General features: G+C 35.6%; 1 protein-coding gene across 3 annotated transcripts in view; it reads right to left on the reverse strand.

Annotated features, from left to right (window-relative positions):
- The window catches only part of KYNU (kynureninase), a 115,548-nt gene that overhangs the window by 26,173 nt on the left and 72,921 nt on the right, over positions 1 to 16,454 (reverse strand). For 2 of the 3 annotated variants that reach the window (XM_058715406.1, XM_058715408.1), the window contains exon 11: positions 7,745 to 7,828. The exons of the other annotated variant lie outside the window; for it this stretch is intronic. In XM_058715406.1, coding sequence (XP_058571389.1) covers positions 7,745 to 7,828 — 84 coding nt within the window. The remainder of the gene's footprint in view (positions 1 to 7,744; positions 7,829 to 16,454) is intronic. 3 annotated transcript variants of the gene reach the window in all.

Consider the following 16,454-nt stretch of genomic DNA (forward strand, 5'->3'; position numbering starts at 1 on the left):
AAGAAAATAGTAACAAGAAGATACGTATTACAATGATTACAATACGTATTAGAATATCTTTGTAATACTAAAAGTCAAACTTGCATTTAATGGAGAACACTAAACATGCTTTCAACTAACACTAAGATTTTTCAGTTATAAAAATTGGAAAAGAGAAAGTAAATTATCACACTTTCAAACTCTACGATTTTGTATCTGGTATGGACAAAAAACCTTATTTAATATGGAAGTTTGGCAAAAAGTTAATATGAAAAATTAATATCTAAAAAATGAAATTACAACAAATAAATCTATTACCAAGAAATGTTCTAGACCTACATAAAGAAAAATTTAAAACTCTCCTGAACCTGAACAACAATAAAAATATTTGAATAATATTCAACATGAAGAAAAAATTAATTCTCCTCAAATTAATGTTCAAATTTAGTATGATCCCAGCAAAAAATATGAAGGATTTATTTTCATTTTTATTTTTTTGTTTTAGAGAAAGAGAGTGCGAGCAGGGCAGAGAGAGAGAGAATCTTAAACAGGCTCCAAGCTCAATACAGAGCTCCATGCAGGGCTCAATGCCATGACCTTGGGGTCATGACCTAAGCCAAAATCAAGAGTCAGGGGTGACTCAGGCACCCTGAAGATTTTTTTTTTTTTAATTTTTTTTTCAACGTTTTTTATTTATTTTTGGGACAGAGAGAAACAGAGCATGAACAGGGGAGGGGCAGAGAGAGAGGGAGACACAGAATCGGAAACAGGCTCCAGGCTCCGAGCCATCAGCCCAGAGCCTGACTCGGGGCTCGAACTCATGGACCGCGAGATCGTGACCTGGCTGAAGTCAGACGCTTAACCGACTGCGCCACCCAGGCGCCCCTGAAGATTTTTTTTTTTAATTGGGTATACGCCAAGATGATTCTAATGCTATATAGAAAAATATATCATACTCAAAAAAAGAGCAATGAAGTATTTCTACTTCATTGAAATATAGAATATTCTGTATTTCTAGAAATATAGAATATTTCTATAAAATATTACTATATCACAAAACTTCAGAATGAAAAAAAAATGTACTGTGTTAACAAGTCAATTAATATAAATTTGTTATATTTATAATGCTAAAGAAAAAGTCATAACATCATCTCCACAGACTAATGAATCAAAGAGAAAGTTCTATCAAACAACAATCTATTTAAAAATATTTATTTGTAACTCATGTCACAAGAGATTAGTTAATCCTCCTAGTATAAAAATATCTAGAGATCAATAATATAAAAATGACCCCCCCAAAATGACCAAAAGATGTGAATTGATCATATAGAAAAGGAAAATGCCTCTTCAATGTTAAGAACACCTCTCCACCACTCACTAAAGAAAAATGTAAATAAAAACTACACTGAGATACCACTGTTCACCTCTTAGATTGGCAAAAATTCAAAACTTAGATTATACATTCTCTTGGTATTAACATGGGTGATGAGTAACTCATGTATTATTGTGGGAGTGTAAATTGATGCACCCCTCTGGAAAACAATTGAATAACAGCTACAAAGTTTTAAATACATATACGCGTAGACCTAACAAATTCACTTCTGGGAATTTACCCACCAGAACCTGTACAACTATGGAGTGAATTATGTAACAGTCATCGCATCCTCTTTGGTAATAGCTTAAGATTGAAAAGAACCTAAAATCCCTTCAATAGGAAGTTGGTTTTAAAACCATGGGAAACCTGTACAATAAAATGCCATATAATTGTCAAATTAAAAGTAGTTGAGGAAGACTTCCGTGTCCTGCAAAGGGGAAGATTATAAGAGACATGAAACAAACAAACAAAAGATGAAGAATAGAATGTTGAGTATATTTTGTACGTACTAAATAATTACTTGCTTAGTTTTGTTTTTGCCCCCAACTGGCACATAAGCTGATAAAATGAGGGCCTTGCCTCTTACAGTTTGTAGAGGAGTGTTTGTAATGTGGGGGATGTGATGTGTGATAAGCAGTTAATCAGTGAAGCATTGCATAAGGCAGCTGAACCAGTATGGGGATAGTCAGGGGAGGCTCTGAAGAGGAAGCTGAGCAGAATTAGTATATTCTGGCAAAAGAGGAAGGAAAGACTGTTCCACATGGTCAGAGCCGCACGTGCAAAGACCAGAGCTAAGAGAGGGCAAGATTTTTTGGGGAGTTGAGTGACTTTCCCAAGGCAGACAACTCTATGTTGTCCAAATGACAATTATCTCAACTATTTGAGATGTAGCTAATATGTAATGAAGAGGTATTATCTGAAACTTATCCAACATTTTAAAAACCTACTTTTCTTTCAACTTTTAAAATCGCTCATTTAAACTAGAACCAAGCTGAAAAAATATATAATTATCAGAAGTTATTTTTTAATGGTTAGAATACAAGGCAGAAGTTTCTCAAATCTAATGTAAATATGAGTTCATATAACAATTTTAACTCCATCTGTGGGATAAACTGAGAGAAAATAAATTTTATGACACAACTGGTCACATGAGATTCTGAACCTTATCATAATGGATATTTACTTCAAAAAACATTAGGGGTGCCTGGGTGGCTCAGTCGGTTAAGTGTCCGACTTCAGCTCAAGTCATGATCTCACATCCGTGAGTTCGAGTCCCGCATGGGGCTCTGTGCTGTCAGTTTAGAGCCTGGAGCTTGCTTCGGATTTTGTCTCCTTCTCTCTCTGCCCCTCCCCCCCCCCCCCCCCCCCCCCCGCTCACGCTCAGTCTGTCTTTATCAACAAATGAATAAACGTTTAAAAAAAATTCAAAAAGCATTAAGAAATGATTCAAAAGACAGCTACAACAAAATACCTGAGACTTTTCTGGAAACGATTTATAAAATCCAGAAAATTTGGAACAGAAATATCTGAGAAAATTTTCAACCTATATTGTTATAAAAGGAAGAATTTTCAACTTGTATTGTATAAAAGGAAGAATTTAATAATCCTAGTAAATATAAGCAGATATTTTTCTAAATAACATACTCACATATTGAAAGATGTATCTATGAAAAAATAGAATTTTAATTATGGTTGCATCTGAGGTCTTGCCTCAGATGTGAAGACCACGTCATCTCATTTCAAATGAAATAATCATTAACTGTGAAATTTTACATGATGGTAATGTACTTAATACTTTATCCACATAGATGCCCACTTTTGCTTTTAAAGGTCTTAGGGCAAGCTTTATTTTGAAAGTTAACTTGCCAAAAAATTTCAACAGAGTAAACTTTGGGAGAAAAGTATATTCCAGAATAAGTTGATATCATACAGATAGCTAAATGATAAATTTGGCATAGTCTGAAGGGAAAAAGCAAAAGGTACAGGATATTTTAATGTAGAAAATAGGAAAGGCAATTCCTCAGTTTTCACAAGACCATTTATTTGGCATTACTCTAAATTCAGCTCAAGCCACTGAGTTTAATTCAAAGAGCCCATACATGAATTTCTCATTGTTTGAAGTTGACATTCCATCTAAACGACACTATTCACTGCTAGTAAAATCTGAGTTTCCAATTTTATATGACATATTCTTGTCCATCCCAAAATACAAAAAATATGCAGGGAAATATTTTAAATGGTCTCATTTCTGTGCTCAAAAATCTATCATTATACTTCAGTAATCTTACATATTGCCAGTTTTCATCTCCACAAACAAAACAAAATAAAAAAAAAAACATAGTGGGGAAAAAAGCTAAGAGGAAGGAATATTCCACACATAAGTAAATGAACAAATATCTAAGTTTACATTTAGCATGTCATTTTGCCTCTGGGGAACATGAGAGAGTTTGAATGTTAGGAGGTTACTGTTTGTTCTTTATCCAGTCACTGGTCATGAAATCTCTAGCATTTGAAAACTGGTGAGATTTTCAGTTGCATACATTGACACTGTGAATAATCATCGCACACCAATTCATTCTGTTTGGCTCACTGAGCATTTTGCATGATGTCCCTGATGTGTCCTCCACCTCTAACACACACATAGACTATGTGGGCCCATTTCCCTCCACCTCCCTTGTCCAGTCTTTTTAATGCTATTTAATCTTAAAAGAATTCTGATTTTTTTTTAAATTAAGTTTACTAAATTCTAGGTGTACCCTAATTCAACTTCAGTATTGTCAGATGATTTTTCCAGAATAAAATACTAAATCTGATTAAAAAACTGATGGTCCAGTTTGGGTTCTATTCCCACTACCAGTGTTATTTTCAATCACAGATTAATTGCCAATTTTCCCAACATGGAAAATTTATGGATTAAGGAACAGCTACCAATACATTGTTGTTTGGAAAAAAAATGTTTGAAGTGGTAAAACTCTGAAGAAATTAATTAAGAATTTGTCCCATAATTTTCAGTTACCTACAACTTTCTTCTCCATGGTGAATCAGTAAATTTTATTGTTTCAGGGTTCACTTGTTAAGTGGAAAGCACTAAAGGATGTATATAGTATCAAAACTCTTTTGATTTCGAGTTCCATAATGAGCTTTTTGAAATTTATAACAAAGACAGTAGTCTTTAAAAGTCACGGCTTCTGGTTTGCAATAGATACACATTTTAGAATTCTAATCATCATGTGTCTCACACAGCCTAATGTAAAGTTAACACCATAAACAGAAAATTGAAAAAGAGAATAGAGGACAAAATGAACTTAACTCACAAAGTTTTATCATGCTAAGAAAGGAGAAACTTCAGAAAGGGAAGAGAAAGATTGGATTCAGATTCCTAATACTGAGCCCTGCTGGACTCCCTACCCTTCGTTAAGTTCAAGGAAATGGGTGTTGATATGGTTGTGAGGTCACTGGGAACTCCAGATATGTTTGGGAAGAACTGATAATAAAAAATGCCTAAACCATCTTCCCTTAGCCCTTGAAGGCAATCCAGAGGGTTTGTATTGAATCCCTCCACGGCAGCTTGGTGCCATAGTCTTCGTGTAAAAATATTATCAGAATCAAACAATAATAACACATCCAACAAAGATTATTCTAACCCGAGAGACCCAAGAGAGAACCCTGAAATTCCTGAGCCTCCAGAGAAGAGAATAGAAATGACTGAGGGGTTCAGCATCCCCAGTGGATCTAAAGGGTCGGGAGAGGGGTGCCTGGGTGGCTCAGTCGGTTGAGTGTCTGACTCTTGATTTTGGCTCAGAGCATGATCTCATGGTTCATGGGATTGAGCCCTGCATCGTGCTGACAGTGTGGAACCTGTTTGGGATTATCTCACTCCCTCTGTCTCTGCCCCCATCTCTCAAAATAAATAAATAAACATTAAAAAAAATAATAAAGGGTTGGAATAAAGGGCATGGGGCCATGGTGGTTCCACAGAGAGCTTGGAGGATGCAGCAGTAAGAGGAAAAGTTGACCAAGGGGGTGTCAGGTGCATTTTAGTGGATTCCTAGAGATGGCGGTGGGCCAGATGCTTCTCCCTTAACTATAGCTGAGTGTTCTGTACATCACCCACCCCGACAATCTCAGATGCCATCTTAAGAAGAGAACAAGAAAAAAAGTCTGAACTGACAGAACTTCATCTCCAGAGTTATTGAAAAATATCACAAAGGGCACTAAGTTTACTAGAAGAAACAAAACTGAATTTCCTGCATCAACTCAGTTGATAAAGATTTAAAGAATAAAATTATTTACCCACCACAGTTTATCACCTGATGATATTTACATATATAACTTTAAAAATTATCAAATATCTGATAACTATAATTAATAATAAATTAAAAGTATATTTATCAAAGCTCTGAAATGTTTTTACACTAAATATCAGAATCAGAACCTAACTTAAGTTAATTGGGACATATAACTGGGTTGTATCAATGAGTTAAAGCGAGTGGGAAAGCAAAACCACTATACCAAGTAGTTGTTTATTTGAAGTCCTTCCTTATGTTTATTTTGATGTATATTTATTGAAAGTCCATCCTTTCCGCAGCATGGAACAGAGGTAAATACTGAGGGGACTCACTGTCATTGAAGCTTCGATTAGATTTGCATAAAAAGGAGGGATTAGGAAAGGAGTTCTAGTCTAATGAATTAGCTCTATTTATCAGCCATTAGAACAAAGGCATTGACTATTATTTTATTTTTTATTTTATGAAAGAGAAGAAAAATACTACAGTTTGTTAAAGAGAATTATTTCTTCTGTAGTTACATATTGAAAAATAATATATTGCACATAATGCTTTCTACAGAAACATTCCAAATTTACCTCTTGGCATTTTCATTTTAAAATATCTAAAGAAAATATAGTGTCTGTGAGAGAGGTCATGAAAATAATGGCAACATGTTTTTTTTCCATTACTTTTCAATAGGATCAAAATAAAAATTGGGAGAGTATTTCAATATGTTTTTCTTACTTAGGAACTTTTCTTTCATTCTTGTGTATTTGCTAAAAGACTAGGTATTTGTCATTTCTGTTGGTGGAGTGATATTAAAAATTCAAGAGCATGAGTTATGATGGTTGCTGGGAATATCTGACAGAAACATCAAAGACCAAGTGTGCGAACATGGTATCAGAGGACGAATAATAGTGTGTGCTTGAAAGTACTGACATGTTCATAACCTAAATGTGAAAGAAACAAGTGACTACATGAAGGGAAAAATGTGTTCTTCCTAGAGAAACAAAAATTGAGAACTGATTCCATAACTGAGGTCAAGGCATCATTTTTTATGCTTTATTTACTGAATCTATAAAAAGTACTTTAACTTTATATCTGAGAAAGTACAAATATGGTATTCTGATTGTTTCTGAATGGTCTACCTCATCATTTGATAACATGCCTCTTTTGCATTAGTTTACTGAAGAAATCATATTTTGTTATCCAAGGGCTTAGTACAAAGGGAACCAACCCCCAGACCCCATTGGAGATTCTAATTGTTTGCCAGTCATCATCTTCTGACACTACACCCACATTGTGCCGGGGTGGAAGTTATATAATCCCATAGTACATTTAAGAGTGGTCTAACTAATCAAATTATTGCTTCTTATGCCAATAGGAAATCTTATTCAAAAGGCATGGCTGAGCAAATCTTTCAGAAGCAAAGTGCTAAGGAGAAAAGGAGCAAAACCAAAACACGTTTGCTAGGAAATGGACAAGACAGTTTCATGTCACTTTACTTAATCTTTACAATAACACTCTCAGGAGGTATTGTTTCCACCATTTTAGATTTGAGAAAAGTAAGGCTGGGGCGCCTGGGTGGCTCAGTCGGTTAAGTGTCCGACTTCGGCTCAGGTCATGATCTCATGGTCCGTGGGTTCGAGCCCCGTGTCGGGCTCTGTGCTGACAGCTCAGAGCCTGGAGCCTGTTTCAGATTCTATGTCTCCCTCTTCCTCTGACCCTCCCCTGTTCATGCTCTCTCTCTGTCTCAAAAATAAATAAATGTTAAAAAAAAAAAAAAAAAAAAGAAAAGTAAGGCTTACAGAGACTGAGTGATTACCCAAAGGAACCTAACTGAGTAAGCCCATATCCTACTTATAAGCAGGAACACTGACCCAAAGTAAGAAGCTGTGGTTGAGATGGCATCATCAGAAGGAAGTTGAAGATCAGGGTTCAGAGCAACTGTCTTAACAAACCAATAAGCAAGTAGAAGCTGAGATGCACAATCCCTAGAAGCTGAGTGGAAGAGTACTAGCTAACATAGACATGGGTAAAGTAAAATAGTTTAATAAAAGTTGAAGTTGACACTTGTTATTAGTGAGTTCATTTCTATCACTTATGCTCCTAATTAAATTACCTTTCTTTTTGAGACTTATCAGACTTTTTCCATATTTTATTCATCAATTCCTCAGAAGTAGTTAATGAGACACTTTGCTGGAAGCTATGGATAGAAACAGTACAGTGAGCTAGAACAGAAATGGTCCCTGCACACAGGTTTAAAGTCTCTTGGGTAGATGGGGCCAGGAACTAATTAAATAGATATTAATTCAACAAAGGGGTGGGTAGGTGACCCCCCCATCCCTGCCTCTTGGTATTCATGCCTTTGGGTCACACCTTCCCTTATAACTATGGATGGGCCTGTGAGTCTTCATCAAGAAGCAAGAATCCAGGGGATGTAGTGAGGTGGGAAGAATTGAGAGAAGGCAAATGGACTGGAGCCTAAATGTTTGATATTAAACAACTGCTAAGTGGGGTGCCTGGGTGGCTTGGTCAGTGTGAGTTTGAGCTCTGTATCTCTCTGCTGTCAGCACAGAGCCCACTTCAGATCCTCTGTCCCCCTCTCTCTCCACCCCTCCTCTGCTTGTGCGCACACGTACACCTGCTCTCTCTCTCTCAAAAATAAACATTAAAAACAAACAAACAAACAAACAAACAGCGCCTATGGAAGATAGAGCCGTTGACATACCCCATTAGAAGTGAGATATCAAGTATATTGAAACCTAGAGAAATGAAGGTTAAGTTCAGTTTCATCAACATGAATATTGAAGTTATTAAAAGAAGGAAGGTAGAACAAGAGAAACAGAAGAAGGATAGGGCTCTTCATAAAGGCTATTTACACCATCATTCCCCAACAAGTAGTAGTAAATGGAGTAAGAGTACACCAGAGCAGGAAGAGAATATAAATATTATCTACATAAAATGACTGATATCTGGATGTGACAGTAATCACATTGATAACATGATCAATTTCAGTTATCAAAGTGATTACTTGATGAAAATATTCATCAAAACAACTCAACAAACATAAACACAAACTCTCTTAGTTTTATGCCACATAGCCATAAAAAAAACGGCAGGAGGAGACGTTCCATGTTGTATGTGCTTCTAAGTTCTGGGTCCAGTAGTTGTGAATTGTTTCACACTGTCACTGATTGTTCATATGATGTTTTTTTTTCCCTTTGCATCTTCATTCTGATATAAAGTATTAGTAATTACCATGTTCTTTTAATTGCTGGGTGGGGGGGGAGGGTATCTATCTTCAATCTTAATGACATTCTAAATGTTATTTCTTAGGGAAATGATTCAAATGTCTAAAATTAATTGCTCTACACTTTCACTTGATAAAAAGAAATTTAATCATTTAAATGGGATTGTGTAACAGGAAAATGACATTTTTATCTTATTAAAATTTATTTTTACCCGTAACTCTTTGTGAAGTAAAAAAGTACTAAGATCTCTTCTATAATGTTTGACATTTTTCAGGTTATTCTGGATATTTTCAGGAAAAACAACATAAATATGTTTTTAATATAAGAGCCTATGCTACTATAACTCTACCCTACTAACCAGATTAAAGTTTTGAATAAAACATTGTTAATTTAAATAAGATAATAAAGAAAAAAAGAATTCTATTTAGTAAAATAATATGCAAGAGAGACAAAGTCTTTTCCCCATATAATCTTCCAGTTGAACAACATGAACTCAGGTGATTGATGCCTCAACCATTTAGCAAAGGTCTGTAAAAACTGTCCAACAAGTTTAATTTAGGGATGCATGTGTTTATCCTGATTTAGGTTCATGTAATTGTTTAATAGTTTTGGAAGCAACAGAAACAAATGTTAATCGAGATTTCATTATGAGCCACGGTTCTTTTTTTTTTTTTTTTTTACATATTTATTTATTTTGGGGAGGGCAAAGCAAGCAGGGGTGGGGCCGAGAGAGGGGGACAGAAGACCCGAAGCAGGCTCTGCGCTGACAGGGTGACAGCAGCGAGCCCAGTGTGGGGCTTGAACTCAAACCGCGAGATCATGACCCCAGCTGAAGTTGGACACTCAATCGACTGAGCCACCCAGATGCCCCTATGAGCCACAGTTCTAAGCAATATCTTTAAAATAATCTTATATCCTAGATGCTATTATTATGCTCACTATACGGATGAAAAAAATTGAGGTTCCGAGACTCTCAATAGTCTACAATAACACAAGTGTTATTTGTTGAAGCCTAAATGTAGATATAGACCATTATGATCAAGAATATTCACAAACAGGGTGCCTGGGTGGCACAGTCAGCTAACCATCCAACTCTTGATTTAGGCTCAAGTCTTGATCTTATTCCTGAGATCGAGCCCCAAGTCAAGCCCTGCACTGGGTTCCATACTGGGCATGGAGTCAGCTTGTGATTCTCTTTCTTTCCCATATCCTCTGCCCCAACCCCCTCATTCACCTCTCCAGTCTCTCTCTCTCTCTCTCTCTCTCTCTCTCTCTCTCTCTCTGTCTCTCTCTCTGTGTCTCTCTCCCTCTCTCTTTCTCTAGCATAATGCACAATCACCTGAGGCAGATTTTTTAAAAAAATGAATCAAAGATTCTGTAAAAGTAATATTCCCCAGATTACTTAAAAAATGCACTTAGAGTTCTGAGCTGGCAGAAATATACAATTTTTTCCTTGAAAAACTTTTTTTTTTTTACTTTCTCTGTTCTTTTATAATCTCTGTAATCAATTCCTCTTCTTCAAGGGCACTGACTGAAGCATCTAATTTAGTAAACTTGGATAAACATATTGTTCATATTGCTCATACATCACACCTTGAAGCCTTTACAGATGGAATGGGGGTTGTTTAAAGTCAAATAAAGAATGATCATTTAAAAAAATGTTCATTCAAACACAAAATACATCACAAAAAAACCTAAGGGAAAGGTAAATTCATTTTAAGGCTCTACCACTTGGAGCATAGGAAAGACAAAATAAAATACAAAAGAAATGGAATCTAAATGGAATCTTGGCATGAATTCTAAAAAGCAAATATTCTAAAGCTAATGAAGAAAAGTTAAAAACCATTAAATTAGTTTATAAGTAGCTACTATCACAACAAGCTCATAAATCATTTTTACAAACTGAATATGAACAATAACAATTAAGATGCAATTTCATCTCACTTGGGCCAGAAATTTGAATCTTTTCCCACCAAAAATTAAAACTCAAGCAGGGAGTTCATTCACTTAGAATGAAGATATTAATAGAATTTTGAGAGAAGTTGTTGGAAGAGATCTGATAAATAATAAAAAGTAAAGATTTTAATATGCTTTGTGTTCTTTGAACATCATAAATTTCCTGAAAGGAATTTCAAGTAAGTATTATCAAATGGAAAGTATCACTTATTATAAAGACATCTTTGAGGCATGATATTCAGATTCAGTAAGAGAAAGCCACCAGGGATCCCCTGAATATGATTTTGGAGGCTAAGAGCTATGAAATGAAAAACCCAAACTCTCCTTGATCCCCTTAGCAAGCCTTTAATGGCAGAATCTCCACTATGAATCCCTGAATATTTCATGCACTGAATTAATTTAACTTGTTCTGCAAACCTCTTATCTCTCCTATCCCATATCACACCAAAACAAGACAAAACAAAACAACTTTTCCCAGTTTTATTAGTCTGTGTTAAAAATGCAGTTCATTGCTGGGGCAAAATTCAACAAATAAAGAGATCAGATCACAATCTGCTCTAAGAAAGTATATTTGCATAAAAGATTGTTTACATAATGTCCTTTAATTTGACAATTTATTACCATACATTTAATAATTTTCATCTGTGTTTAGAAATACGAACCTCACCAGAATAAGTTTTTTGTTTCTTTTCCTTTTCCTCATCCTCTCCCCCATTTTCTTCCCCCCACACCACACCCTCTCCTCCCGACCTCTCTCTCTCTCTGTCTTACTTAAGATCACAACTGAGAACTAAATACAATTGTCTTACTTCTTTCATGGCTTCAAAAAATGTGTTGAATCAGAAAAATTGTTACAACATTGCAGAAAAATGTGGAACATTTGGGGTACAGCATAATTATTTATTCTTAAAAATCTGTAATAGCAACTGGGGATAAGTTTGAATGCCTGCCATCTTATATACCTAGTATCCTCTATAACCTAACCTCAAGTAAAAGCATATTACTTAAATTCCTCATGAAATAATTATGTTTCACAGAATCAAAAAGTTCCACAAAGGTTGTTTTATTCAGAAAGTAATGAGAAATTTATTCATTCAAATAGCTTTTATATATTCTTAATTTTCATAATAAAATTCTGGCAGATGAACTTTCAGAAATATGCATATAGTACTCTTTTATACTTGAGAAAAGGAAAAAGATGGGAAGGTTATAGTAAAGTTTGTTACAAATTTGTCTCAACCTAAGTCTGCTTGATTGCATTCACCTACTACAAAAAAGTAGAGGGGAAGAGGGTCACCAAAGCCATCAATACAGTTGATGACACACAGATTTCCATCAAGCTGGTTTTAGTTTCTCAACTACCCATAAAGGTGGTTCACCTTATTCTGATGGTTCATTTTTATTGCTTACAAGCAGAGTTTAAAAGCTGGAAGAAATCTTAGCAATCCCCCAGGCCTAACTATTTATTTTTCCCCTGAGCAAACCAATACCTGGAGAGGTGAAGAGACCTGAATTTGTAATCAAACAGTTGATGGCTCCCCACTGTTTTTAAGCTAAAGATGAAAATTACTTACTTGGAATTCAAGGACCTCAATATTCTGGTCCCTGACTGGGATGCGTGTAAAACCACCCTGCCTGGAACACCCCTCCACTGCCTGTTCCCCTCCAGCCTCAGTACCAGTTAGGAGAATTTCTCCAGTCAGCTCAAATATCACCTCCTCAACAAAGGTTTCTCCAACCTCCCTCTTTCCTTTCTCGGCTGACATTGGGACAATGGGGCTCATTCATGTCTGTATCCCCTATACCCTGCATACTGCTTTGCCTATAATAGATATCAAGAAATATTTTTCAGTTGATAAATGAAATAACCACGTGACATTCAATTAATGATTTAGCATTCTTTTGCCCAAACATCAAATTAATCTTTCCTGTCTATCCAAACTTTTCCCTATCCTATTGATTCAATTTTCTAATAACTTTTAACCCTATTCTGTTTTTGTCATCCTATTATCTGTGACCATATTTTAGATAGTGAGCAGCTCACTTCTGTATGATTGCAAACATTCCTTAACTGGAATCCACGTTTCTATTCTTGACCTCTTTCAGAATGCTGCCACCTATTTTTTATAATAGATCCCTAATCCTACAATTTCTCATCACCTCCTCTGCTACTCCTCTGCTTTCAATTGTGACCACCTCTTTGCCTGCTTTCTCTAACAGTTCCCCAGCAGGTCTTCTGAAGACCATCCTTACCTTCCTATAGTCTATTCCCAACAAAGCCACCAGAGGGATCATTTTGAAAATTGCTATGCCATGTTGCATTTCTGGCAAAATGGGAATGGATGCCATGTCTTTATATAGTTTTCTAAGGGTCTACATGTTATGGACCTTTCTAGCTCTCTAAATTTCATCTACTCATCTCCTGTTTGCTCATTCTATTCCAGCCAGGCTAGCCTCCTAACTATTCCTCAAATATTCAAGACACGTTCCTGTCTTACGTTTAGATACTCCCTCTGCCTGGAACTTTCTTGACCAGATAACTGCTTGGCCCACCCTCTGTCTCCTTCACTTCTTCATCCACATCTTATTTTCTCAATGTGGGCTTTTCTGAATGCCTTTTAAATACTGCACATTGCCAAGGATCCCACATACAGTATTTTTATATCTCCTTTTCCTGTCCTACTTTTTCAATTGTCCATAGGACTAATCAACTTCAAATGCATTATATAATTTGCTACTTATTATATGTATAGTTTGTCTTCTCTGGCTGGAATGCAAACTCTTTGAGGACAGGGATTTTTGCTTTGTTTGTACATACATCCAAACACTTTAAAAACTGCCTGGAAAAAAATATATATATATATGTATATGATGCTCACTAAATATTTATTCAATGACTACAAATGTATTACAAGGACATTATACAGCTAGAAGTCAAATTTTTTCCACGGTGTTCAGTGAATATATTAAACTTCTTTTCAAGAACAATTATAGACTTTTTGGGCTCTTCGTTTTTAGTTGTTCCGAGCTCTATTCATCTATCATTAGCCAAAGTGTTTCTTCCAGCCTCCACTGACTGTCTCTTCTAGCCAATCAATCCAGTTTGAGAGACCAAATGCAAACAAGGAAGGGTTTGAGCATACTAAAACTCTGCCCTCAGGGAAGATATGTTTGGTAGGATTTGGGCATGGTCTCATGGGTACCTAAGACTCCTAGTCCCGTTCTTAGGCCATTCCTCACAGCGTCGCACTAACTCTGCTAAACCACTTTGCAAAGTAAGAAGAGAGACTTGGAAACAGAAACACTATTGCTATCATTTAAGGAGACATTGGAATCCAGAAATAACAGTATATCAGTGTATAAAGAAGGTGGAACTAGTTAGTGTATAGGAATAAGGAAAGCAGTAGATATAAACTATAATAAGAAGTTAAAAAAAATAAAAGAGAAAAAGCAAGGAGAGTCTAATTCTAGGCAGTTGGAGACCAGCACATCTGCAGGAAAAGTAAAATCATGGCTAAGTGACAGCAGAAGATTCAAAAGTGTCAATGACAAACAAAAAAAATCTCGAAAACTGACAAAACAGGTTGCATTAGCTTATACATTGTACATTCATCCCGTGATGCCAACAAATAGTCCCCAAGCAGGACTATGATAAGGCTTGACATCTCCATGACCCTGGACAGGTAAGATATTACCAACTCACTCTTAGTAAAGAAAATCTCTATCAAATCTTATTTTCTAAAAAAAAAAATATATATATATATATATGTATATATATACATACACACATATATATATATATATACACACATATACACACACATATATATATATCATCTCTTCCCAATTGCTCTGCTCTATTCTAAGTCTACCAATTTAACACTGCTCTGGAAAACAGTGTGAGAAGGTATCACGAAACTCAACTCCTTTTCCTCCTCTCATTTGCTCACTCACCTATAAATATTGTTTAGAGTACTCCACCTGGTTCTGTTACATATTCATTACATCTTCAAATCTTCTTTTTAAAAAAAAATTTTAATGCTTATTTATTTTTGAGAGAGACAGAGAGACCGAGTGTGAGTAGGGGAGGGACAGAAGCAGAGAGGGAGACACAGAATCCCATGCAGGCTCCAGGCTCTGAGCTGTCAGCACAGAGACCGACGCAGGGCACGAACCCATAAACGGAAGAGTTCATGACCTGAGCTGAAGTCTGACATTTAACCAACTGAGCCACCCAGGCACCCCAATTACATCTTCAAGTCTTATTCAAGGGGTGGTTTGTTAGAGTATGTCCAGGAGTCTAACAGTGTGACAAGTGTAGTTATAAAAAAGCACTTCCTGATATGATGAGTTTTGATTAATGACAATTATTTCCTGAAGTTTCAGAATAATATGGTGTCTTTAAAATAACTAAGTCAATATTTTCCTGGTATGAAAGCTTTGTTAACAAATAAACCCTTTGAAAATTTTCTATATATGCTTTCTTGAGTTATGTTATTATTTTGAAATATTGATTTATAATCCTTTGAGGTAGTATTGATGTTAAAAGCACAAAAACAGAGATGTCTGAATTTAGGACTTTCTAAAGGACTTGCTGCAATGTTGATTAAAATACTCATGAAGGATTTTTTTAAGTTGTCTATAGCTAGTTTTCCTGGATATATTTGGTCTTTGTAGAAGCATATGGAAATGCATATTTAATTTGACAGTATTTTGCAAATCATGCCCCCTTCAGAATAACTTGCAAAGTAGAAATGCTTTCATATGCTAGAGGATGGTTTGTCTATTATGCTGAGAGTAAAGAAAACCATATATTCGACAACAAAATTTTTTAAAAAGTATTTTTTTGGGACACTGCAGATTATGAAAGAAAGAAATATCACAAGACAATGTCCTTGTACTCAAGAAAGGTAGAATTAATTTATAATCAATATTCAAACAATCATATTGAACATGTAAAGGTGATTTCTCACAAGTATCACAGGCCCCTTAAAAAAAAAAAAAAGACCATTTTCAACCTAAGTTTCTATGACTTCTACCAAATCTTCTAAAATCTTGTCCAAAGCTGATTAGAGCAGAGATTGATATGGGAACCAAAGCAAAATATCTATACATGAACTAGTCATGACCAAGGCAGACCTCAACACTAGAGAAAAAGATCATTTCCACCCAATCAAATCTTCTCCTTTGTAGTTGAGTAAAAACAAGTATGCAAAGAAAAAAAAAAAAAAAAACAAAGCAGATCACATGAGTTCAGAACTTTGTTCTGAACAATGTATTTTATTACAAATGTTCTTGTGGTTGGTGAAGTTAGCCCAGCCCAGTCTTTTGAAAGCACCAGGATCCAGTGGGTCTGTGTGTGGCCCACACACAGGTATCCCTGCACCATGGCTGTTTTGGCCATCATAAGGAGCCAAATAGATACATGGATTTTTCTCAATACTAACAAGTAAAAGTTTTAGCACTAGTTCTTCATATACATATATATAAAACTACCCTGCAGATTCCAAAGGTCACTTTAGGGGCAAAACTTGAAGTAATTAAAACAAGAGCTGAAGCTCCTTGACAAGTTTTACTTTTGGTGTCTGAAAGGTTCACTGACCTCATATATCTTCAGAGACA

This window comes from Neofelis nebulosa, chromosome 2 (genome assembly GCF_028018385.1).
Source record: "Neofelis nebulosa isolate mNeoNeb1 chromosome 2, mNeoNeb1.pri, whole genome shotgun sequence".
Classification (NCBI taxonomy): domain Eukaryota; kingdom Metazoa; phylum Chordata; class Mammalia; order Carnivora; family Felidae; genus Neofelis; species Neofelis nebulosa.